The sequence below is a fragment of the Peromyscus californicus genome, unplaced genomic scaffold (assembly GCF_007827085.1).
Source record: "Peromyscus californicus insignis strain IS unplaced genomic scaffold, ASM782708v3 Scaffold_18__1_contigs__length_77618521, whole genome shotgun sequence".
In the NCBI taxonomy this organism is placed as follows: domain Eukaryota; kingdom Metazoa; phylum Chordata; class Mammalia; order Rodentia; family Cricetidae; genus Peromyscus; species Peromyscus californicus.
In genome coordinates this window covers 661,504-688,013 of record NW_026294480.1, presented here as the reverse complement: position 1 = coordinate 688,013, position 26,510 = coordinate 661,504, and the positions used below count along the sequence as shown (strand labels likewise).

The 26,510-nt window shown below is 52.2% G+C and overlaps 1 protein-coding gene across 3 annotated transcripts; it reads right to left on the bottom strand.

The window, feature by feature from the left end:
* Nkd2 (NKD inhibitor of WNT signaling pathway 2) lies at positions 1-26,195 on the bottom strand. Of its 3 annotated transcripts, none has more exons than XM_052742901.1 (10): positions 25,772-26,195; positions 25,617-25,652; positions 25,259-25,362; positions 6,632-6,692; positions 5,436-5,563; positions 4,784-4,879; positions 4,006-4,153; positions 3,352-3,436; positions 2,763-2,890; positions 1-1,401 (listed from the first exon to the last, which is right to left on the bottom strand). In XM_052742901.1, the coding sequence occupies exons 1-10, from the start codon at positions 25,794-25,796 to the stop codon at positions 1,031-1,033; spliced, it is 1,182 nt and encodes a 393-aa protein (XP_052598861.1). In that variant the 5' UTR covers positions 25,797-26,195; the 3' UTR covers positions 1-1,030. The 3 variants fall into 3 exon arrangements, with proteins under 3 accessions (XP_052598861.1, XP_052598859.1, XP_052598860.1); XM_052742899.1 differs by having other exon boundaries at positions 1-1,507; positions 25,772-26,191; XM_052742900.1 differs by lacking the exon at positions 25,617-25,652 and having other exon boundaries at positions 1-1,507; positions 25,772-26,193.
* Positions 26,196-26,510: the final 315 nt, after the last annotated feature.

The following is a 26,510-nucleotide window of genomic DNA, read 5'->3' as shown; positions in this document are numbered from 1 at the left end:
TCTCAGAAAAGTCTGTTTTAATACAAGGTATGGCATGTTACAGAATGCACAATTTCTTAAGCTAAGAAGCCATGATGCTACCTGCACAAACTCACAAGAGGTAAATTCCCCTTGCAGTGTCCTGTTCTGGTGGAGCCAAAAGACCATGGCTTATTGAGGTTCCACACCCTTGCAGCCCTTGTAGAAGGGACACATAAGTGTCACTTGGCTATGATACAAGAATGAGCGCAGTCTAGGTGAGGGCCTCCAGCATGGTACCTGATCCATCCCCTCCCAACCTGTCTGGGTCTTATCCACATCCACCTAGGATGCTGGAAGCTCTGGAGACCAAGCCTTGAGCTGCCCGCTGAACATCACCCTGCCCTTCTGCTCATTCATGCCCCCTCCACATTTGCTGATACTCTGACCTCTTTGTTTTGCTTTGTGTGACATGTTGGAAACTAAGGACATGGTACGCTGAAGAAGAACCACTTCCCAAGCCCAACCCGCTGACTACAATGAATAAACCTCACAGAAAGCTTTACCATTTCCATTCACTCCTGGTCTTGTGCCACGAACAACTGGGGCACCCAAAGGTCAGTGACCACAAGGATACGAAGAATGTCTAGGCACAGTCCCTTGAACATCCTAGGACCACACTGCATCAAATGTAAGAGCAGATGTTTTTCTGCCCTCGTGTATGGGCTTTCTGGATCACACAGGAGCATTTGTTACTGAGAATCATCAGCTGCATCAAATGTGCTGGTATCCAAATGGCATGGAGAAGGAAGGCTTTGTCCATGAATATCCAGCCTGGTGCCATCTCCCTGGTGTCCACTTGACATCTGCAGCTGGGTGTTGGATCGGGGAATGCTGTACTCTCTACTGGGCACATGCCAGCACCTGCTCTGTGTCCCTGAGGGCATGTGGGCAGAGTACTTATTTGGGTGCTAGGATGGGTGGAAGTGGTGGTGATGGTGGTGGTGGTGGTGCTCATGGTGGTGATGGTGTTCATGCCTCTGGATCACAGGCACCATGTAGCCCTCGGGCCCTAGCATGGGAGGCAGGTCCCGTACCACTTCATGCTCCACCATGGTAGGCTGGCCATGTCCCTTGAGTGGTGAGTGGCCTTCTCTGCCCTTCTGCCGGTACCGCTTGTGACCATAGGGCTGTGGTGGGGGCTGTGGTGGGGGCTGCGGAAGGTGGTGGCCATCCTGAGCACCCTGGGGCAGCGGGATGGCCTGCAGGCAATAGTTGAGCGTTTTCCCTGGTTTGCTGCTGCCTGGTGCCCCAAGAGGTTTTCCTGGGCCCTTGGGAGACCTGAGGAACTGCTTCTCCTGCCCCTTGATCCGAGGCTGCGCAGCCAGGGCCCGGACAGCAGGCTCATTAGTTGGTACGACATGGTCAGCCAGGACCTGGGACCTGCGGTGGTGTATAGCATAGGCGTCGGACTCCTGTGATCGGGACCTGCTTGGAATGTGTGTGGCCCTGCCATGATGTTCTTGCCTGGCCTGTTCAGGTGGTGACCCTGGGGACAAGACAGAGTGGTGGCCCACAGTAAGGCTTGGGACACATGTCATCTCTGCACTATGGGCTTGAACAGAGGTGACCTGCAGGCTGGGTCACAGCTCAGATGGCCAAATGCCCCAAGCTGGGCAGGGAGAAGAGGTCACGGCTCAGTTCCAGATAGATCTTACATCCCAGAAGGGAGTCAGCCCCTCATTAAGGACCCTGGGTGTCACTATGTCACTCCTTAAAGGGGCTTGGCCACCCTGGCAACTTAGTGCTTGGCTCAGCTGGCCCTTCATCCCTGTGGTGGAGGTCCGATTAGTAGAAATTCTCTACTAGCATAGTCAGAGCCCTGTCCAGGACACGAGGGGGCATCAGAAAGTTGTGTCATATTAAGGGACACTCCAGTGAAGGACCAGAATTAATTCATTAATATATCCCCTGTCCCTCTCTCCACCACACACAGAGAAAGAGGGAGGGAGGGAGGGAGGGAGGGAGGGAGGGAGGGAGGGAGGGAGGGAGGGAGGGAGATAGAGAATGAATCAGACTTTCAAAATAACCTGGTAGCAGTGGCCTCAGTACGTGGGGCCAGTTGTGGTCAAACTCCCCACTAAACTCTTTGGGTCCCCATCTATCTCTTCAGATGCCCCCATCATTAGAGGATTGAAGCTCTAGTATCTAGCACACAGGGCCAGCCCTTCCTGGGTGAAGGTCAACTTCAGCCAGGGACCTCTAGCTCAGGTTGTCTGGAACAGACTGGAGGGACTGTTCGGAGACACTGTCACAAGGTTCAAATGGCCTGAGTGAACCCCCCAAGGGATGCCTGGTAGAAGTGGGGTGCTAGTGGGGGACTTGGCCTCCAGCTTTCAGAGTACCAGCCAGGATGCAGTTCATGAATCTCTAAAGGAACATTCAGTAGAGCAGGACAGGTATCTACAATGCTGGCTGACCACCTCTTCTAGCTAATATGCCAGCTCCCCCAGCTGGAAGGCTCCTGAACCTAAATGCAGTAGTTTTATATTTTTCCCTAAGCCAGAGCATGTCTCAAACACATACCTGGATGTTTAACCTCCTTGCTTTCCAGGCCCCTGCCAGTGGCAGGAGGGTAAGATGTGCATCCACATCTAGGCAAAGGATGATGGGATGTCCAAATGAGGTATGGACACCTGGGACCCAACACCATCGGAATTCCAGAGCCCCCTGCCTACCTGCACCTTTAGGGAGGAATCTACGCCCAGAGGGTAGATACAAGGTGGGGGTCCTCCAGTACCTACCAGGACCAAACTTAGATGTGTAGTTTTCGATGCCAGCAAGGTCTAGGTAGTGGTTTCTGCGCTCTGTGTTCTCATCCACACAGTAGGGTACTCGCACAGAGCAGGTCTGGGAATCAGCATTGGGCTTCCTGTGTGCAGCAGAGAGGATAGGACTGACCATGTACTCATGGCCAGAGCTTCAAACATCCTATGACAGGGGTGCCTGCAGAGGTGGATGGTTGTCTAGGAGCCCTAAGTGGGAACTTGAACTAGTACCCACTGTCTAGAGAAGGCAGAAGGGAGGCAGTTGGGCATTGTTGTATGTTGTCCAGAGAATTAAGGTCCACAGCTCATTACGGCAGCCTACCAGGACCCAGGATCCCATCACAGGTCTCACAAGGCTTGAGTGGCCCTAAACATCGGGGTGTTCTCTGGTCACCTAACTGGGGCCACAGTGGCCCCTGCTCCCTTCTTTTGCATAGGCATGGTGCTCAGCCTCACTCAGGTACCATCACCCTTCACAGCACACAGGACCTACCTATTTCAGCACTCCTCCTGACAAGGAATTGGGGAGGCCTGCAGGATGCAACCCCCTGGCCCCATACCTCACCTGCTGTAGGCAGACAGCCTTCGGTCAGCCACTCGGGGGTCCTCTGTGAGCTCACTCTCTGTTCTGCCACGAGTGGACTCCCGGTCTGAAAGGAAGGTGTGACACACTCTCATGCCTCACTGTGCAGTTCACTCATCCCCTGCTCACCTGCTTGTCCGTGCTTCCACCCACGCATTCTGCCTGTCCTTCACCCATGCATTCTTCACGTCTCATGAATCCATCCACCCACTCATTCTGTGTTGTTGTCATTGAGTTGTTTTTTTGAGACAGAGTCATGCTGTAACCAATGCTGGCCTTGAACTTCTAACCCTGTTGCACCCCTAGTGCTTGGATTGGAGGCCTACACCACAATGCCCTTTGTTAATGAATTACTTTTCTTGCTCATCCATCCATCCACTCACTACGCAAAGTTTTGTCCCCTGCCAGGTACCGGGTCCTGTTTGGGACATTGTAGAAACAGAATCTTTGACTGAAAGTGGTTGGGGGACATGAACAATGCTGATATCCAGGGGTCAATGGTAGAGAGATAAGTGCTACAGAGAAGAGCAAGGATGAAACATAAATTAGGTGGCTGTGGAAGTGGCCTGTCTTAGGGGTCGTGCTCATGGGGATGGCACCATTTGAAGAGGAAGGCTCCTGGCAGAGACCCCTTACCTTGGCCAGGGGGAGGACATTCCTTCCTCTTGCTGGAGGGCTCAGGGCTGACAGTTAGCTTCACTCGGAGGGTCTTGCTGCTGCCCGAGGAGTGATTGACAGAGGCATCAACAACCTCATAGATGGTGTGCATCAGACTGGACATGTCCTGGGACCAACATGACAGACATTTCTCCCTTCTTTTCCAAGCATGTATTCATCCCCTAGCCACAGCAGGCACCTTGGGTCCACTTACTCCCCATCAGAGACTGCTGTATCTTATGCCCAGAATTGCCCCAGGATGTCATGCATGGCTTGAAGGTGGCCCTGCTGTCTGTCCTTAAGCCACATCTCTTACATTCAAACATTAGGTCAATGAGCAGGTGAACTTTTCAGCGTCCGTGTCACATGGCCCATGCAGATGCCTTCTCTGCACTCCAAGGACCCAGGCTGCTCTGGGAGGGACTCTTGTCCCAGGCTTGGCCTAGGGGACATCACAGCTATAGGGAAAGGCCACACTGGACTTGATGGGGAGATGTGTAGACTTCCAGAGTAAGGAGACACTGATACTAGCTAGCTGAGGATGTGTAAGTGGGTCCCCACTCTGCCTCCCCTTCTATCTCAGGAAAGTTCTAGTCTCTTCCTTCTCTCCAGTAAAGGCTCGCTCTGTCTCTCTGTCTGAGGACCCAGACATCTGTCCATCTGTCTACTGAATCAGACTGGTTCCAGATCTCAAGAGGCCACACCCCTGACCTGAGCCCCCATCCTATGGGTGGTCTGACGCATGTGGGCACATTACCTCTCTGGTGACTTTCCCACTGTTGTCAAAGTCATACAGTGTGAAAGTCCACTCTTGGCGGTTGTCTTCTTCCACTGAGACATCACACTGGAGGGCCTGTAGGCGGTGTGCAGGGATGGGAGGCAAGGAAGAGTCATGTGGGACTGGGAAGGCCCCAGCTGTAGTTCTTTTTCGTTTCCAGCCAGGACGAGGAAGCTCAAGGGCAGTTGGCTGCAACCCTCAGTCCCTGTCCTTGCCCACCTCCCCTTACCCCCTCCTAATGATGTACTGACACCATGCCTCATGACTCAGTTTCCCCCCTGTGGCATCTGTCCCTGTGCATGCAAATACTCAGGATCACTTTGAGTAAGAGGAATTAGAACCAAGTGTTCTTGCTGCTCCCCTGCCTGTGGGGTAGGAGACCCTGCTGTTGTTCCCTGTCCAGTAGTGCTGGATACCCATTCCATATGGAGACCCATCTGCCCAGCATGGCCAAGTTCACAGCCATACCATGCAACCCACCAGAGCAGCACATTATAGTCCTGCTTTAAGATCTCAGGGAGGTTGAGGAAACCACAGGGCTGGCATGGTCATGGTCCCCATTTAGGGCCACCACTATTCATCCCGGGTCCTAGGGACCCACTCATGGAGGTGTGCAGGGAAAAGGACTTACATCAATGTTCAAATGCTTCTTGCTGGCTCTTAGTGGGCCCTCGTGGCCTGCTGCCCTCTCCCCGTCGTCCATGCTGAAGAGCTGCCCCTGACCCTCATGGCCCTCAGACTTCTCAGGGGGCAGCACAACTGTGGGGACAAAAGGAGGTGAGGCAAGGCCCGTCCCATGTGAGCAGCATGAGGACAGGGGAAATGGGTTGGCTGTCTCGGATCTCTTCTGTGCTGCATGGTACTGAGCTAAGAATGCTCCTGTAGAATAGAGAGAGGCCTCACCTGGGTTAGCCTCAACCTGATGGCTCCCAATGAGCAATGTCTCCTCTAGGCTGACACTGTACAGAGGGGGTGGGAGAAGGCCCTTCAAGATCATAACAGAGTGGTCTCCACTCCAGAGTCCTCCAGGGGAGTGAGTTCCTGTATCACCAGGCTTTTCTCCTCATTCTCATGGTCATTTTCTAACACCTTCAATCCAGAACCCACTGACAACGACACGCGGGCTATCTGATGGCCAAAGTCTTGTCTACCCTGACTCCCTATATGGATGGATAAGAAGCCCTGTTCTGGATTCACATATCCTCTAGGTCTCAAGCTGTGTCCTCAGGAAAGGGGCCCAGGGCCATTGGTCAGGCGTCTGTCCAGGTATGAGCTAAGAGGATAACCAGTGCCTGACTTCCAGCAGGCAGCACTGGGAGCCCCTCTGGGCTTCAGCAGATGTCTGAAGGCCAGTCCTTTGCACCTACTAGTATCCTGTAAGAACTTACGACATCTCTGGGTGGGGCTGACTCCACCAAAGATGCATGCATGTGAGACTCAGGTGGGGTTCAAGTCACAGGTGGCATGTTTAGGACTGCTCCACCACTCCACACTGTTGCAATAAGTAGCCATGATGTTAGCTCAGAATTCAAGAGCACCAGTCCATGAAGCCCAGCCTCTCTGCTCAGTCCCAGAACTACAAACACAAAATGAACAAGTGTGTGGGGACACTGTGGCTCAACATTTTGCTTCTCCCACTGACTGATCCAAGCTGCCTGCTTGGTACAGAATCACAGATGATTGAGGCTGCTGCTTACTCAAAAACTAACTGCTCTTCAGACTAGGACCCAACTGACCCTGACTCTTATATGCCAGTGTTGAGGGTTCTGTGGTATGAGCCCTCAAGTCAGGGTGAAGTCTGGGAACATTTGCTAGAGCTGGACTCACCTTCTAGGGAGCCCTTGTCTTCCCAGAAAGGCCCCTCCTTAGGGTCCCCATTGGGCAGCTCCTGCAAAAGAAGAGCCACGTATAACCATGAGGCTCAGCGGAGCAGAGGAAGACAACAGATAGGAGCTCTGTGAGGCTGAGACCTTGAATAGACACCAGCATCAGACCTTGAGAGGCCCCTCAATCTGTGGGCCCACATACACCATCCCTTCCAGCTTTATACAGCAGAATGTACAAGGACCATGTGCTGGAGTCATTTCCAGAACTGGGCCTCACTGCCTACACAGCAAAGCCAGCTGTCCAAAGTGAGACTTGGGATCTCCCTGCAGCTCAGCCCTAACACTGCCAACCCACAAGTATAAGAAGCCTTGAGACCAAGAACCCTGCCTGGCACTATTCCTGGCCTAGCTTGTAGTACTTTCCACTAAAGCTGCCCCCATGGTACCCATGGGATGAACTCAGGTTGGCATTCACTGGAGTTGCAGAGGGGCCACTGTCTCCCCCAGGGATGGCTGCCAAGAAACACCCTCGGCCCACAGCTGATCTCAAGACCAGTTATGGAAAAATGGGAAGGACTTCAAACACATCCAGGCGATGTTTAAGCCAAGAAACTGCACAACAAAAGCTCGCATGGTTCTTGTAAATAATCCACAGAAGCAAAGGCTACAAGAAAGGAAATATAAATGTGCCATGGAGGCCATCTGCAATCAAAGGGTTCTTCGTGGTGGGGGGAACTCGCAGCCCCCAGCCCAGCACTCAGGGCCCCCAGGAGCATTTCCCGCCAGTTTCCTGGCATTTCTGTTTGACTCCAGGTGGCTTCAAAGCTTTGAGAGGCCTCGAGTAGATGGGAAGCTGAGCTAAGACCCATCCATCTGGCCAGCTAGCAATGTCCCTAGGGATAACATGGGTCAAAGGATGCCTTTGGTTTGTAGCTGGAGGCAAGAGAAAGACAAAGTTCCTCAATTTTATATCTCATTCAGAAAACTGAGTATCCCATGTACAGTTTGGCACATTCTTACCCTGTCAGTGACCACAGGAACCAAGAAATACCCCCCACCCCATTCCTCACTGTGGAGAATATGGGATGCCTGGCAGGCTTCCCAGCACCACCTTGTAGGGTCATGTCCATCTGCAGGATACAAGGATACAGGTCTCGATCAAATCCAGAGCGTGAAATGACAGCATATGTAAAAACCTGATGCCTTTGTGATAGAGTGGGAAAAGCATTCTGTCTGTAGCAGCAAACAAGGAAATAACCATGAAAAGGCCCACGCCTGAATGGACAGACTGACTGTTCTGCAGAATGCATGGAAGAGGAATACCAGAAACACTCAGGTTCAAGGGACAGAGATGGGAGTACAGCAGTATTCTGGGTTCTAGCTGTGCGAGGTTGGTGAGGACAAACCCAGTGTTGGTCTCCTGAAAGGAGAAGCCAGGATAGGTCCTTAGGACTACCCTGGAGTGCAGCAGAGGGAAGAGGGAGGAGCTCCTGTCTAGGTTTTTTTGGGCTGTGCACCAGGAGACCAAAATGGTCAAGGCTGAATGACTAGGGCCAGGAAATAGAGGAGACCCCTGCTCATATCTACATCTCATAAATACCCCCAAAGTCTTCCTCTTTCTGGACCTCCCAACTCATGGGAACCATTAGGGATAGGCTGCCTATATGGCTTGTTCTTAGGTTGTCATTTAAGGGGTTACACTGGAGATCATATTGTTGAGAAAACCCCATAATTATTAAAAGTCCTCTTTCTAGCTGCAGGTGGTAGCATGCACCCTTACTCCCAGCATTTGGGAGACAGAGAGGCAGGGGATCTCTGTGAGTTTGAGGCCAACCTGTCCTATTCAGCAAGTTTCAGGACAGCCAGGACTACAGAGTGAGACCCTTTCTCAAAAAGGAGGAAGAAGTAGGAGTACTCATTAATTCACTGATCAAATAACCCACAGATTCAAGGCATAAAAGATCTGATTTTACTGAAGTGCTAGGAGTTTGTCCTGGTCCTGTGAAACTCTTTTATGTCTACAATGCACAGTGCCGTGTCCTTCTGAGACTGGAGGCCTGAGCCTAGAGTTGTCCCAGGTGAACATAAGATGAAATCTACTCATTTCTAAAAGCCCGATTTGGAACTTTTTTTTCCTTTGAAATCAGAGTAACTTTTAAAGCATCAGTTCCAACTTCTGTGAGGCATGGAAGCTAGAATTCCAGGACATGGAACTCACAGGCTCAGCTTCGTACTAGACGGATCCAAGGTGCTATGTCTGATTACAAGTCCAGGGGTTATAAATTGCTGCTGGCAAAATACAGTTATGCAGGGAAACCAATGCTGGCTGATGCCAGGGAGCGGGTCGAAGACTCCAGTCACTGTCAGATGACAGGAGCCAGGGCAAGAGCAGCCGAGGTCAAGGTGGTCATCTCCTGAGTCACCTGCACCCACCTCCAGGAAGGGCCTAAAAAGTGGTACAGGTAAGAGCAGAGAGGATCCCCAAGATTCTCATAGTCCCTTCCCCCATGGAACTCCAGGACTTGGTTGCTCCCCATTAGCTCTGGGCCAGAGAGTTTGAATCCTTCATCAACCGGTAAGTCTCATCTCACTGAGAAATTGGTGGGTACAGCACCCCAGGATGAAGAAACAGCTGGAAGGCTAGAGCCTAGAGCTACCAGTTTCTGACTTGCTGTAAATGCATACCATGCTTTATCCTGTCTGTGAGGTGGGAACAGCCAGCATTCATGGATACCTTCCATTTATTTTAAAAATAATCTTGAGTAGCAGATTTTGGAGCTCTGAATGGGTTATAGACTTTAAAAGCACTAGTAGGTGGAGAAGCAAGGATATTTAATTCAGAAAAGGAACTGGGGGTTGGGCTAGTGAGAGAGAGCATGCTTGGGATGCACTGCTCTAGGTACAAAGCCCAGCACTGCAAGAAAAGAAGGAAAATAAGATAAAGAAAAAAGATCCCACACAAACTCTAGGCTGGTGTCCTGGGACATTCCCAAAGATACAATAATAGGCCATGGCTGCTATAATTGGCCAAGGCCACACCGTGTGGGCAGGGCCACTGCAGCAGACTGTCAGCATACACCAAACCCTAGAACATGCAGGATTCTAAGCACTAGCCAAGGGGTGGCTGGAGAGGCCCCGGATCAAAGAAGAAAATGAATGTTTGTGGGGTAATTCTGGCCTCTGCCTGGTGTTTTAGTCAAATCTGTCCTGCTTACATAGAAGTACCCTTTAATCTGAACGCTTTAGTTAAATAGAAGAGCCAAGAGCTTTAATTACATCATATAAAACCTGTGCAGGGACACTGGCCAGACATGCAGGCCCCCCCCCCCCCCCCCCCCCCGCTCCCAGTGCAGCCAAGTCCCTATGACTTAGGCCCACAAGCAAGGCTGTCAAAGGCGGACATTACCTACCCCTGTTGTGACAGAGTCTGGTGGCCTCGGGCCCTAGCAGATTCTCCTGAGAGTCTCACATCCCCACTCACCCCAGTTCCTCTTCAGGAACCTGAGCCATACCCTCTGCCAGACCCTCCTTGCTTTGGCCTCTGAAGCTACCCTCTCTGGTCAAGCTTTACCTCCTCTTTACACTGGCAGTTGCTAGACACCAATGTCTGGCCCTGTCCAAGTCACACTGGATGTCATGTCTGGGTTAATATGGACCCCAGCTGCCTGATGAGGCTCCAGCTTAGCATTCTGCATATCTCCTCAGTGCCTGACCCAGGGGCACCTCCCTCCAGTACTCACCCTACCCCAGGCCCTGCTTGCTGCCCTTAAAACATCACCAGCTCATTCCCCAGTCTCTGATGGATGCTCTCCTAGCCACTGGGGACCAGTGTCATGATTGTGGGGTCCATGTCACAGTGGGAACATGACCCATAAAAAAGATGACAAACATCGATGGTATTAAGTCTGGGATTAACTTGGGTTGACCTGAGGGGTTCCTTGCCCTGCTGCTACGTTCATGGATAGTCCACATTCTACAAACACCCATTTATTCACACATAAAATGAGGGGCCCACAGTTCACAGCCCTGCCCTGTTCCATTACCCCACAGGGTATTGAGGAGGTGAGAGGCCCCAGGCAGGTTCAGGTCACAGCCCACAAACACTCCCCATAATTGCCACTGGGTGGCAGCAGCAAGCAGGGAAGTTTCCTAACAAACCCAGAGTCCTCGTTTCCTAGGTCAGGGGGCAACTCAAGTTGTCCTGAGATGGTGGCATCTTTGAAAGAAGATCACGCTCCTGAATCACACCACCTGTTAGAACCTGCAGGGCCTTGGCATCTTCCAAATGCGCATTCACCACAGGCAGCTCTGAGAGTGAGAGACAGAGGAAGCACAGGGCAGACGGGCCTCAGGATAACCATGTGCTGGCTGCTCACTGCCTGAAGTGTCCCCCAGACTTAGGAACATGAGAACACTGTCTCCACCTGCGCCTCAAGCAAGGGTCAGGCAAATGTAGATGTCTGTCACCAATCACCTGACTCCTCAGGGTAACTACTGGGCTGCTGGGGGTCCTAGAGGAGAAGTGGGGGCCCACAACCAGGCCAGGGACAGACTGGCACCAAGAGGTAAAGTTCCTTTAAACCTGTCTCAAAGGTTCTAAAAACAGGGCTTCTCTCTTCTGAAAAGAAGACAGTATGGAGAAGGGGTACCTGCTAGAAGTCTGGGCTCCCAGGCCAACTGTGTGAAAGCCAGGAAGGCTGGTGGGCACATGCAGGTTCTTGATGGAAGGAATGGGAATGGATTCCTTTTTAATGGGTTGTTGAGACAGGGTCTCTGTGGGCTGGGCGGTGTCTCCACTTCCCAAGTGCTAGAATAGGCGGGTGTCACCATGCCTGACTTCTGAGAATTCTCTTTCTCTAGGGAGCGGATGTTTACTCCTGTCCAGAAACAATCTGGATGTCTAGATCAAGAGGTAAGACCACATCTTCCTTCCTGAATCCAGGTCCAAGGACTTCCCCTGCAAGGAGAATCCAGGCTCAGGTAGAGCAGCAAGTCAGGCCTCTGGAGGAAGGACAGGCAGTGAGCGCTCCCAAAGAATCCTATTCTCTGTGACGAAGTATGCATGTGACCTTCAACAAGTCCACATCTCCCCTTGGCTCACAACCTGTAGGGTTGTGGAAGCACTGGCGCTAACTATCAGCTTTAAGGTCAAGGTTGTGTGTGCACCCTTGAACACAGACTAGGAAGAATAGCCAGATCTTGTCAGTCTCAGAGATGGGGTGGGGTTGTGGGGAGGGACACACAGAGAGACAGATATAGTCAGATAAAAAAAATACAGAAACAGGCAGGGTTGGGGAAACAAATAGGGATTGGGTCTTTAGTGGTACTCTAGGGGAAGGGAAACAGAAGATGAGGCCACAGCAGATGTACTGAGGCTACTGTCCAGAGCTGTGCCCAACAGGACAGCTGGCACCATAGGGCCCCTGGGAAGGGTCCATCGTCTAGAACACGTGGTAGCCAAATACTAAGGTGGATCTTTATATGTCTGTTCACTCCAACATTAGCTCCTGACCATCAGGAAAATTACCCACATTGAATTCTTAGTTCCTGACAGACCTCTGCAGCCACTCTACCCCAGACACGGAACTCTCCAGAGACATGACAGAGGCCACCAGGATGATCTTTGGGAAAGCTTTGCAGTGTCAGTCCTGGTCACTCTGTAAGACTGGTGCTGGGGCTTGAGCCTAGGCTAAGAATCGCCTGCTGGTGGGAAGACCTAGGTGTAGGACCTAGGTGAGATTCACGCCATGTTTGTGGGGTCAGACAGGAGGTGAAGGAGTACATGAGAGCAGCCAGTAGTGCCTTCAGGTGTGGGCTGCAAGTGCCCAAAGGCATGCAGGAGAGCCGAGGGAACACCCGGGCTCCTGCCTGGAGGCTGCTGATGTGCTACGTGTGGGATGAATGTGGGCATCCTCTTGGGCATCTCAAGTTCAGGGTATCACCCGTGGGTCAGGCTACACTTGGAGAGCCACAAAGAGCTGGGATGCCCTGAAGGAGGTGACTGAAGCCAGGGCAGCCAGTGCTGGAGCCAGCAGGTCAAGCGGGAATGAAGGAAGAGGCTGCAGGGTGGAGAGAGCAGGGCCATAGCCTCTCCTGAGGGGGAAGGTACCAGAGGGGTAAGGACTAGTAAGAAGCAGGAAACAAGAGGCTAGGAGGAGACTGTGGGGAAAGTGGGCAGCAGACACCCTTAGAGCAGGGAAGCAATGGACTCCGGGGTGATGATGGCTTTGAAAGCCCTCAGATGCAGGAACCTTGTTCCTCAAATAGGTTTCCAGGTGTGGCATCTAATCCTAGGCTCTGAGGAATGGTGTTTTCTTAGGAAAAGGTGAGGAGGCCACTCTGCCTGCCGCCAGGGGCTGGAATTCCACTTCCAGGTGCCAGCCCGCTCGTCTGTCTGGAAACGCTTGGCCAGCTTTGAAGTCACATCTCAGTTTCAGCAGCTAAACAGTTTCAGATGTGACAATCTAGTTTTATGGGCTTAATAATTCCGACACATGTGCAGTAGGGGCCCAGCAGTTCCTGTGGTGCCTGGCAGGTCCCCTGCAGGGGCTGAGGGCCATGAGGTCCTGAGTGCCTGAATCCAAAACAAGATGTTTAAGGACAGTGAATCCAAGCCACCACAGGAAGGAAATATAGCAAGTGCATGCCGGCTTCTTGTTTCTTCTAAGATCTGCAGGGAGTTTTCACTCTGCACATTTTTTTTTTTAAATTGGGTGGAGGGGGGAGTTTGGACCTTTTTCATCAGGGATTTTATGATAACCAAAACCTGAAATTTATAAAAGATGGGTAACTGAGGGAGTAACAGGGTTTCCTAAAACACACACACTCATCCTTCACACCAGTATTTTGCCCTCCTCCATTATCTGTCCAGTCCAGAAAATACAAACATTTCCATCATCCTCTTCCTCTTGTTCCTACATAGCTTTCCATTGTTTCCGTCATTTGATAAATAATAGAAGATATAACATGGACCACTTTCCCAACACCCACTCACCCCGAAATACACTGATCCCCGAAATGCTCCCCTAAAGGGCCCATATTTTCAGGACTTGATCAGCCATGTGGGGAGCCGACAATCTACTGTCCACACTCACCAAGGAGGTGCAGGCCATGGCCAGTTCACAGAGAATCCTAGACAGGTGGGAGGGGCGAATGAGTCGCTGGATGAGTGCATCACAGGGATGTACCCAGGCCACTTGCTGGAGAAACTCTTGCTACATAGATGCTGCCAGGGAAGTCAGTAGCCTCCTTTTAATGTCTGGCTGCCAAGACTCTCTACCCCTCACTGAGAGAGAAGGATTTCGGTGACTTGTGTCATCCACATTAACCCACCCAAGTGGGAAGCACAGAACTACTAGCCCCTCACCTCAGCAAAGAAAGGAGACTCCACATCCCCCCCAGGATTCCGTCTCAAACCAAGGCACCCACAGAAACAGGGCCCACCTTGAAACAAAGTTCAGGACACACATGAAATCTACATAGGCATGTGTATATGAAACCTGTATATATTTATGTCTGTATCCACTGTGCATGCAAACACGACACCACACACACACACACACACACACACACACACACACACACACACACACACACGCACGCACACACGCACGCATGCACGCACGCACGCACACACGCACACACACGTACATTTGCCCAGAGAATTAAGTAACATAAACCATGCTGACTACTTGTTTTCGCTCTTAGCACATTGAAACTGCTTTGGGTTTAGCTCTTGGTGCTCCAGTCCAGTGCTCCTGGTCTACACACTGGTGTTTTTCATCAGTTATGCCGGACACCACAGTTGTCTTTCAAAGAAAATACTGATCAAGCACGGCCAACCTGCTCTGATGGTGACCACTCACAGGCTGCAGAGGTTGCAAAATAACAGAATGGAACCCAAACTCGGGTCTCCCAGATTCCTCCGCCTCTGCTTAGGTGAAGTGGACTCTACTCATTTTTAATGCAGACCTCACACAATTCCCTCCATCTCGACTCCTACTCAGGAAACCCACCGGACATCTTGGTTTCCTTTCACTCCTATTAAAGCTTTACATTTCCCATTTCAAAGGCAGATTAATTCCAAAGCTGGAAGAGAACACGACTGAACCCTAAGTTACTGTTTTTGTTTTACTCTAGAAGGGACTGTGTGATGTGGTGTTCTTACCAGAGATAAGCAGGCTAAAAACCGGCGCCAGGCCCCTGGGGAGCTCACAACTCAGAAAAAGCAATAAATGGTGTTCATTTTTGTTAAGTGCTCTCCACAGAGCTGTGTGGAAACAGACCCTCACTGGCTCTGCTGCCTGGCGGGGCTGTGGAGATCAAAGGGGGGGCCTCACAGCTACCCTATCTGGCAGCAGCTGCTTGAAGATCTTAAAGGGACAAAGGCCAAACCTAGATCTTCCAAACCACCCTAACGAAATTTAGTGGGTCCTGTGACAAACTTGTGTTGTAGCCTCTTAATAAATAATCTGTTTCAGAAGTTGGTACCAGCTCCAGGCAGCTGAAGGCTGCGCAGCTGCAGGGAGAGCTGAAAGGAAGCCCAGGTTCATCCAGACACGGGAGAGTGGAAAGCCTGCACATGGCAGGGTCTCCTAGCATATGAATGAGGTCCAAGGGACTGGCCGAGGATGTTCTGGCTTCCAAGGCCGGAGGTGGCCAGCAAGGCTCTGGTCCCCTGCACCACGGGCAGAGAAATGGCACCCACTGTTGCCCTAACTGCTTCCCGAGGAGCCCCAACACACCAACGTGTTCTTCCTGTTCTGTGCCAACCTCTGTCCTATACTCTGTGCATCACAAATAAAAGGAACCCTGAGACCAAGTCTGAAGATCCTTCTGGGCAGTTTCTCCTCCCCACAGAGGAGCTGATGCCCTCTCATTCAGGATATGGATATGCAGAGCCAAGCCACTGGCCAGCTCCAGCTGCCTTGCCATGCCTGGAAGAGATGGGGTCCCTGGGGTCACCATTTCAGTGGTCTTCCCACAGAGGGTATGTATGACACTTTTATCCCCTAAGGTCATTTAGATGCCATTGGTTCCTCATCCCAATCATGCCCAGCCACTAACTCCACCAGCTACTGCTCAAAACACAGCCAGGGGACCAAGGATAAAGTGCCAATTGGCTATTTTCTCAGAGTCAACACCAGCTGTGTTTTCAAGAAAACCCAAATCATTTGAAACAAGTCTGAAGTAAAGATAGGGCTATGCCACTTCCCTGCTCCACAGCCATGGAGTGGGTCTCAGAATCGCCATAAGTCCAGCGGGGATGGGGGTCATCGCTCCCCTAGGGCTTCCTGTACCCTGCTAGCTGTAATGCCTGTCACAGACAGTAAGTAGCCTCCTAGAGCCTCAGAAAGGTTGGTCCACACGTCTTTATTTACTGTAGCTCCTAGGAGGTAGGTGTAGTTAGTTCTCTGTATATGCTTCCTCCTGGAATTTGAACTGTTTACTCCTGCCTTGGGGGCCTTTGCACTGGCAGGGCCCCTGTGATGTCTGGACAACCACCCTTTGTCAAGGCCATCTCTCCCCTGGTGTCCACTCCAGGGCAGTCCCCTAACCTTCTTCTCCTGCACCCTCCGAACCATCCAGGAGCCTCTGTTTGGCTCCTCCGTCAGCCTAGGAATAGCTGAGTTATTGAGCATGGAGGTGACCTGGGAACAGAACAGCAGCTCTGGGTGGGAGGTAGGAGTCAGGGGTCTCACACAGGTTAGGGTCCAGGCTCTAGAACTCGATACAGCAGGACTCAGTGAACTGCCAGACTGGTGCACCTTAGTTGCCTCCTTTCAAAAGAGGTCTTGGGGCAGGAATTGAGTGGCCGCAGGTAACTCCACAGGATAAGCTCAAGTATGTGGGGTCTGTATCCAGCCGAGTCCCCTCCTCCCTCCTTATTCCTAAGAGCTCTTTCCTTTGGCCGTTCATCTTCTCTTCAGATGCACCCTGATAGGGCTTTTCTCATCCTGCTTGGAATACCTTTTGCTTTTACCCCAAATACTTTCTTACCATATTCCTTACCTCCACACAGATTGGGCTGCTCGATGGCAACCACTGCAGCTAGCATTCTGTTGATGATGTGTTCTAGTATCTTCCTTCCAGGCCTCGTGGTGAGCCATGTCTACCCCTATGGCCTCACCCCATCGTTTTAGACCCTGCACTCCACTAGAGAGCTCCCCTCGGGTTCACCGAACTCTTTCCAATGCTTACTGCACCAGTGATCCTCGTGGCCTTCTGGGACCCACTCTTTCCTGTGGCACAACGCTGAAGCATGCAGAGCAACACACACACACACACACACACACACACACACACACACACACACACACACACACACGCTTTCCAAAGCAAGTACAGTGTGGTTCCCTCTCCCCCACCAATCTTTCTCAAAATACAATATCATCTTCAGATTAAAAGTGGCTCTCCCCAGCCTCAGGAAAATAGGCTCAGGACTCCCAGCAAAGCTGAGGCTGGCCTAGAGTTGACAGAAGCAGAAGGCAGCACCAGCCTAGCCTAGACTTTCCACTATAGGAGTCTGATGGCTAGCCTTGCCAGCCAAGGGGCTGATGCCAACCAGAGGGAGCAGCAAGCTGGAGCCCCAGGGACACTGACACGGGGAATGATAAGGACAAGCCAAGTCCAGGGATACCCTACTCATCTAGGAGACCCATGGGCTTGACATCCTGAACTGGGTGAGTTATACAGGGCCAGAGCCAGGGTTGCATGGAGCACAGAGACCCAGTTCCAGTGTAGTTAAGGAGCCCTCAACTGCGGGAAAGAAGGAGTAAGTGAAGCAGGATATGAGACCAACAGTTTTGGGTGAGCAGCCAGGACTTCCCTACCAAGAGCATTAACAGGCTAGGAAGGCTAACAAAACCTGTGAGGGCCCACTTAACCGGGTGAGTAGAAGGGAGTGGGAGGGTCTGATCAGGCCACCTGTACTCTGAGTCTCTCTGGGAGAACACTGGAGGGCTTTGTGCCAGGTCCCTGGGGCAGGAAGGGAAGGGAACCTATTTTGCCAGGTTGGCTGTTTCTTGCGGTTTCTGAGCAGGTTCTTTCTCAGAGCCAGAATGAGGTCAGGCTTTCACTTCAAGGAGATACAAATAACTCATTTCCCTTCAGTGTACGCACCAACTCTGGACCTCCTCATCACAGGTATAAAAGATGCTAGGGGGGCCTGCCAGTGCCCTCCCCCAACAATAGCTAGCAGCACCTACAATCCTGGGGACAAACAGCAGGAAGGGCTGTGCTTCCCAGCACACAGAACATCCTTCACAGAGCTCTAGACACCAGTCCATCAGGATGCCCGATGGTATGTTAAAATAATCTATTTGAATTTCTGTATTAAAATATTACATGCTTTTTAGCTTCTCTGATTTCAGGGCTCAGAGCTAGCTACGGCTAACTGAGAAGATTCTGCAGAACAAAAGTAAAACAAATCCTTCCTTCTGGCTGCAGGGCTTCCTTGCCGTCAGGACATTCCAGCTGTGCGTGGCAAACAGGATCGAACAGACCCAATTTGTTCAATGTTGGCATGAAGGGCTGCCAGCCGGATGCTGCCAAATCTCCCATCAATGTGAAAGCTGATTACAGCACACACCAGCCCAGCAGGAGGTGCAGCCTGCTGTGAGGCAGGTTGGGGGCCAGTGAGGGCTTTTGATCACTAACAGGCTTATCTGTAAGCAGCAGCTCCAGCAAGCCAGTCTTGCCCAAGCCAGTGCTGTGCTTCTGCCCAGGATGGCCCTGAGCATCCAACAAGCCATAGTCGAACCTGGTCAGGTAGCCAGCACATGGGATAATCATTCTCACCTCCCACAGGCCTGAGACAATGCTGTCCTCCTTAAGAAGCAGCTGTCCATGTTCTAGGCCAGACTGGAATGTTACCTGGCACCAATCTCAGTTAATAAAACAGAATAGAGCCCAAGGATGATCCTCGACCACCACTGGGTAGCCCAAGAAGAGCCCACCTGCTCTGACCCATGCTGGATGTTGACAGTGGGCAGAGGGCATTCGTGTTTTGACAGCCCAAGGATAACCAAGCAAAGGACTGGGAAGGGGGCGGGGGCTGTGTGGATAACCTTCCCATATGCCACCTCAAGTGTGAGGAGCCTACCTTAAGCCACAGGCTCCAATGACCCTGTAGCCACCCCAGAGGCCCGTGATTCTCCCAAAGCTATGGCCACCTGGGCCCCACCAGCCTCGCCTGTCAGCATGTCTACCCACTACTTGACAGATCAAGCACATGAACAGCATCCCAGTGGGCACAGACAATTCTGTGCAGCATGAGGGCATATCCTATCCTCTCATACCAGGGGTATTTCAGTTTCTCACATGACCCAGGTCAGATTTTGGGGATCTGCCCCACATGCTTGCTCTCTGCTCCCTTCTAGGGACCCTTCTGCCAGTGGGTAGCGTTGACCACAAGGCTCACAAGACACAATTGGTTTCTCAGAAGTTCTTGGGTGGGAGTGATAGTGTGAGCTTGGGTTCAGACCCTCCCTCTTGTAAGAAGAAAAGCCCACCAGGAGGCTAGAAAGGAGAGAGACACAGCAGTGACACACTCACCGGACCCTTCTAGGCACAAGTGTACTGACCCGCTTCCCTGTCTGTCAGGGTCTCAGGTCTTACTCTGGTCACTGTTTCAGAGCAGAGCTCACGTGTAGATGAGCTGAATGGCATGAGGGCATGTACCATTCAGTGTTGTCCACATTAAGAGCAGTCCATAAGAGTACCCTAACAGCTCCGTGAACAGATAAGATCTCCATCTAATGCCAACCTCACTCCCAGTAGATAGCATATATCCAGGGGTTATATAAACAAGCTTTCCCCATGAACAACTCTTTCCTGTGACCCACAGAGCCACAGATCAATAGGACTTCTCTACCTGCCAGTCAGGAACAGCAGTCTTCATGAGCTGCTGTGGGTCAGCTTCCCCATAATCCCCTGGGGTGGCACAAGCCTGTCCTCATAACCCAGAGACTTTCTGACACAGGCAACATTCTGGGAGCTCCTCTCCCCTGTAGGAGGAACAGGTCTATGTTCACAGGGTTCAGCTTTCCTAAGCACAAGGCTTTCTAGCCACATATGGGAGGTCCTACTATGTGTTAGACTCCCTGGGCCTAGCCAGGATGAAGCACAGGGAATAGCCTCTGCCAAACTCCTACATCCCATTAGAGACCCTCACATCTGTCCCCTCATCTCTCCTGATACAACTTTGAGAAGTATGTGGACTCAAGGCCACAGGAAACAAGTTAAGCTGAGCTCCAGAGATGTGGATTAGGCCACAAGATAGGGCCACATGGCTAAGCCACAGCATTGTGGATAAAGCTAGTTTCCTACCTCTTGACCACAGGGAGGAAAAGAGTCATGTTTTAGTTGGCCATGGCATGGGGCTCCTGATGTTAGCTCTGACCGGGATTTCAACAACCTCTGTGCAGATGACCTGTGGGTACCCCTTGACCTCACTACTGAGGCTTGTGACTGAAACATGGCCCTGTCCTCCACTTCTTACTTACCAAGAAACAGAGACCACAAATCCCTGCCTCCAGACTATAGAGCAAGTGATAAGGGATACAGAGCAAGTAGGGCTGTCCCCAGTGCTGGGAAGGGTCTGGGTCTGGATATGTGGCCTGTATTATCCAGCTCTTGACAAACTATAGCCCTTGGGAAGTTGTCCAGCCTGTTCCTGCACATGAAGCTGGACTACAATTCCAGGACAGACTGCTCATGAGGCCAGGCCATTCCCCTGTGTATGATTGGAGCCATGGTTCCTAGCCATGACACTCCTGCTGGTCTTGCCCCAAGCTCACCTCGGACCCCTCACTCCTCACCAGGGCTCCAGGTTGAACAGGACTTCTGGTCAACAGTGATAATCACAGGTTGACTCTCATTGACTATCTCAAAAGACAAGGTGGATGGCTCCTGAGGAATCATTACCAAGGTTGACCTCTGGCCTCCATACACATGTGCATACATATATGTGCACATGCACACACAGAGAAGACACACACACACGTAAATCACAAAACTTTCATGGATAAATTATTCAGCCACAAGTAAAACTAGGAAGTAACATGAGTTCTGTGGAGGTGGCATCATTTGCCAAAGTGGCCAGTCTGCCGGCAAGGGCAGGGTGAAGCCACTTCTCCACTTTTATTAATACTTCTAGGAAGCCAACATTTTAGCTCCTTCAGCAGCAAACTAGCAGCTGTGATCTGAAGCTGCTCTAGAAGCCTAGACATGACAAGCTACCCAGGTATAAGCCTCAGTCCCAGGTATAAGTCCAGGTGGCAGCCTGGGCAAAATGTCCCACATCTTGGAGCCTTGGCCTAGGCCCTTTACATGGTGCTCTTCAGATGCAGAGGTGGGCACATGCATATCTGCACATATCTACTCCCTCTGTGCCCAGCAGGGGGCACTTCCTGCTCTTCCTGGGATCCTCTCAAAGAACTTGAATCCCAGGGAAACACGCCTCCAACGACCAATGCACACAGAGAGAGAGGCTGTGCCAGCCAACTGTATTCCCTATTGTAGCCATCAGGAATCTGCCCCTCCAGCCTCTGTGGCCACAACCCTAACTGTGGCCTCATATGGTCAGTGTCCCAGAGCTCCTGTCATAAGACAGCAGAGTGCTAGCCAATGAGCAAAAGCAGAGCCCAAGTATACACGGTCTCTCAGTGGCAGAGGACATCGCAGCAGCCCCAGGGCCTCCTACAAGTACCAGACTGAGTCAGACATTGACTGCATGGCACTTGGCTAGTTCCAGAGGCCTTAACCCCTGAGATAACATCAACACAGGGATGGCCCAGTGGCCTGTGCCTCCCTTCCCTTCTCTAATTAGCACTATCCACATCGTGGGAAGTAAACTTTAGCCATGTGCCTGAAAACATTGTTACCAGCTCTTTCAGGTTGGGTCCTCAGGCCAGTTTTGTCTCCTCTCTCCTAGAGGCATCTCCTGCAAATCAGCCAGGTAGTTCCTGAGGCCTCTCTAGCTCACTTAATCACCTTGGGTAAGAACCACTCAGTTTATCACAGATTATGTGGGGGTCAGTGAGACACCAGCAGTTTCAGAAGCAGAGAAGGGACAGTGATTCAATGCTACCTGACTACTTGATCTTGGGGATCCTCAGTGTTCCTTGAGATTGCTGGTCCCCCAGGCTTGTCCTTGATGTCCCTGCATCACAGTGAGCCACAGGGCCACTATGCACTTCTGTGCCAACTTCTCAAGAGTCAGACTTGGGTCCCAAAAGCCAGACACGGAGCTCACAGAGAGAACGAGGAACAACGATGACGTGCCGTGATGGATTTGACACCCAGGCTACCCCTCTTCTACCCCATGCCTTCAGGGCCTCCCTTCCAGCTGTTCTGTGGGCAGTCCCAGGGAAATACTGTTCTTCTTGGGGGCTCCAAGGCTCAGCAGCTGAGGAGGAAGCATGATGTCCCCATCACCTCCCTGGAGCTCCATATCTCCCCTGCAGACATCTTATGGCCCATGTTGTCATATTTCTGGGTCAACCAGGGATAGGGAGGTATTTAGGCTGTGACAAAAACATGAGGAGTTTCTCAAAGGCTAACATCTCCCCTTCCCTAACAGAAGCATGTAATTTTTCAGGTGAGGTGGCTCCTGGCCCAGGTCAGGGGAATGCCTGACTACCTCTGCCACAGCAGGAGCAGCAGAGCTAAGAGGCTGAGGTTCTTCAGCCAGCTCCAGAGAATTCTAGCCAGTCAGAAGGAACCAAAGCATGGGTGGGCAAGCTTTCCAGTTCTGAGGAACCTGCAGACAAGGTGATAATGAAGGAGGGCTGTTGGTTTGTTTTTGTTTTGCTAGAAGCCAAGGTCTGCACAGTGAATTCAGCCCTGGTCTAGAGTTCAGCCCCCGAAGGAACCATGGGATCTCACACTGGTCATTCCCATATCTTCTAAGGTTATCTCCTTCTGAAAGGTAGCAGCACACAGAGAACAGGCAAGTACATATGGGTGGAGCTAGTGAGTGGCATTGTGAAGTTCACGTTTGTCCAAGACAGTCACACACAGCCCTCAACAGGCCATGCACCCATGTCCTCCCCTCTGGCAAATATAGACAGCTGTGGAATGTCCACAGACAGCCATGGACATGGTTCTAGGTGGCGCTCCTCAACTTACATACAGACAGATCCCTCAGAGTCCAAGTTAAAACTCCACCACTAGAGTGAGCCAGAATGCTCCTTCCTGAGGCTAAATGGAAGTCTGTGTTTAATTCATAACAGAAAACAGTGACTCTCATCTGAGCAATTTCCTGCCAGCTTCAGGGGGAGCTGGAGAAATTAAAGATAGTCTGGTGGAACAAGTACACACATAAGGAAATTATCCAGTGTGGAGCCCCATGGATGACTACTCAGCCACTTTGAGAAAAGCCACCACCAACTGCCGCCTCAACTACAGCCCCGTCAGTACTCTCTCAAAGCCTGTGACCACCGTAGTTTCGATGTCACACACTTCTTTCTTAACCATGACTTGGCTATCGTTAACTAACCCATGCCCCTCTCTTTAGACCCCACCCCACAGGCGAGGGGCCACACAGGTGCTGCCACACAACAGAGCTTCTGGAAATAGCAAGGATGGCCACTCAAGGCAGGAAGTGGCACCCAGGACACTTTGATGCACACAGATGCACAGACCTATACAGCTTAGTAACAGAGTCAAAAGCAAAAGAGCAGATGAGAACCCAGAAGAGGTCACAAGCCACTGGGAATTGATGGTATGGAATGTTGTGCAGTACGATCAGGGCTGGCCTCTTCAGGGCACAGCTCCTGTTCTCCACCACATTAAGTTGGGCAGAACTCTGGACACCGTGAAAAGGATTTGAGAAAGGACATAAACCCAGCTCTGACTGTCCCGACTGAGCTTTCCAGACAGAAGATACAGTATGAGGATAGAGTCCCTCCCAGACCTGGGCAACAACTGCCAGGCACAAGGGCAGCAAAGTGGCTTAAAGAATTCCTGAGCCTAGTGAGGGTGGATCCTAGGCTAGGATCTCAACTCAAGGTGCTACCTGGCCAGGAGCCACAGCCAGAAAAGGACAACCCAGGACATACAGTGTTGTTGAGTACAGCTACTTAAGCTAAGTCAGTCCTACAGACTGCTCTTTCCACCTTAGAAAGGCCTTATCATGAAAGAAGGACAAAGCTAAGAGGAAACAATGCAAGGCAGAACGCACCCAACAACAACAACAAGATCCGAAGTGTGGTATTCATGGTCCTAAGATCACAGCTTCACTTTAGTAATTCCAGAACTACACAGGAAGCACCTGCACTCTCCAGAAGAGATGCTCTGGCCCTCCAACTCCCGCAACACACACTTCTTTGTCGGCTAAATTGTGCCCCATTCTGAACACTATTGCTCTCAAGTGGGGATTCCAAGGGTTGAGCCCAGACTTGCTGCTAGGGAGAAAGCCCCCAGGCTTGACAGCTAAGGGGTAGGGCCAGCCTGAATGCTTTCCCATGACATGAACAAGAGTCCCAGGGTCCCAGAGCCAGCCCCAATTTTACATCTCTGGCTAACCATGCATCTGAGAACCAAGCAGTTCAGAGGCATCAGTTGGCCACCAAGAATTCCTCAGCAAATATAAGTGGCAGCAAGATGGATCTGGGCAGCACCTTGGCTGCCTGGCCTGGTCTCCTCTTTCAGAAATGGACAGCACATGACCATCTGAATCTCCACAATGTACCCACAATGCCTCAGCACACCCACGTTTACAGCGACAACAGATCCTCCCAGGAAGCACAAATCCAAACTCTGGTACATATTAATTTGAGCCTATGCAGGCCCAAGGCTCAGGTCGGGGCCACACAAAGTATTCACAAACACCCAGACATTTCTATGCACCAGCCAGAAGGTCCTTCCAGAAAGAACACTGATCCCAGTCCACTTGCCGACTTCACAGAGCTCAGGGCCAGTGAGGAGCCTGTAGAGCGGAGCCAGCAATAGAGAGCAAGTTGTAGGTCAGCAAGCATAATGTAGCTGTCCTCTCATAATCCGATCTCCCTAACATCAATAACCTAAGGTTCACTTCCTCTTGGTAGACCCACTACACCTCACCCCAGGGGCCCTGGCCCTGGGCAGTTCTCTGCCCCTACACTTGGCACTTTGATAATCTACTGTCAGAATACTTGTGGTTTGGGGAGCACAGTTTTCCCACTGCCCATCTGACCTGTGACCCTCCCTGTAGGCCTGTGGTCCTCTCTCTAAAAGATGTGAGGCAAGGTAACCCTTACCTCTTGACAACTTCACTGTGCAAGCAACCGGCCCTATAGCATCCATCAACGGATGGGGAGGTCCCCCAACTCCTTAAGCCTGGAATACTGATATCATGGCCCCGGTTGATCCCCATCTCTGCCGCACAGTCCCTTCACCAGCTCCTCCTGCCTGAGAGGTGATCCACCAGTCCACCCCTAATTTAGGGCTTGGGGATTCCAGTTCCTCCACACAAGCCCCCTCTGGGATACTATGCCAGATGCTGGGAAGGGATGGGCTATCCTGGCCAGTCATCTGAGCCATGCCTTCTGCATCTCCCAGTGATAAAGAGGCACAACTCGGGGCATATTCCCCAGTCCTGCGAGGCTCGCGGTTGTGCGACCCCGCCCACCACCCAGTCGCTTACCTGCTTGTCCCGTGCGCGATGTTCCATGACGCCGCCTGCGCGCCGGTCGGTCTCTTCCGCGCCTTTGCGGCCGCTCGCATACGCAGACACCACGAAGCTGTCCCCTGCGGCCCGCCCACAGACGCGTGGGAAACACGGAACCCACGGAGAAGGAAGAAGACCGTGAGCCCCGCGGGGTGCGCCTCTGCCAAGTCCGCCTCGAGGCGCCCACCCGGTCCCCAGAGCCGCGGGGCCACGCGCTCCGGGAGACCCATGGAGTGTCCCACCCGAGGGCGCGAGGCAAGGCGCGCCCCACGCTCCGGAGCTCTGCGCATCCGGCCCGGGGGCCGCCTCGCGCCCTGGCCGCGCTGGGACTCACCTTCGGGGCTCTCTCTCCGCTTGCAGGCTGCTGCGGCTGCGGCGCGGCCGGAGGACGCGGGGAAGAGGGAAGGGACAGTGAGTGGCGGAGCCCCCCCCCCCTACTCCTGTCCCCCTCTCCCGCTTCCCTCCTCCCACCCCCGGCCCGCACCTCACCGTGCTTGGACTGAAATTTCCCCATGTTGCCGCCGGGCCTGGACCTCCCGCCGCGCTTTCAGGTGCACGTCCGAGGTTCAGAGGCCGGGCCGGGTGGATAGTGCGCCGAGAGCGACTCGTGAAGCCTGGATCCCGGACGGGGCCGTCGGACGAGGCTTGGCCCGGCAGCGGGAGACAGCGGTGCGGGCAGCGGCCGGGATCCCTCTGAGAGCGCGCGCCCGCGACAGGGCTTTAACAGCAGTTCTCGCAGCGCCCCCCGCGGCCGCGGCCCAAAGCGCACTGGACCCCTTTGCACTGGGACTTTACTAGGTGGTCGGAACCAAAGCGACTGCGTCCTGCCGTGCTTCACACAGCCACGGAGACTGATGCAGGGCACCTATGAGTATACACGGGCCTGCAGTGGACTCCGGGTTTCTGGCCCTCTGAGGTTTCTTGTGGGAGACAACTTCCACCCCTCCCAAACGTTGGTCTTCAGATCCCAAATTAAAGAGGTCGGTGAGTGTTAGAATCCTCCTTTGGAAGGGAGAACCCTGGGGTCACCTAGGTCTTAGAGACTCTTCTTGATTACTTTGGCTGGAAGAAGGGATAGGCACAAGCTCAGCGAGGTGGTGGGCAAGGGGCGGAGATAGAAGGTACCTGGAAGAGACGGAGAGCAGGTAGGAACAAACTGTCCTGGCCTGCTGGGATAGACCCTTCTCCCTTCCTTCCAGGACATCTGCCTAGCTCTGGCCTCTTTGAG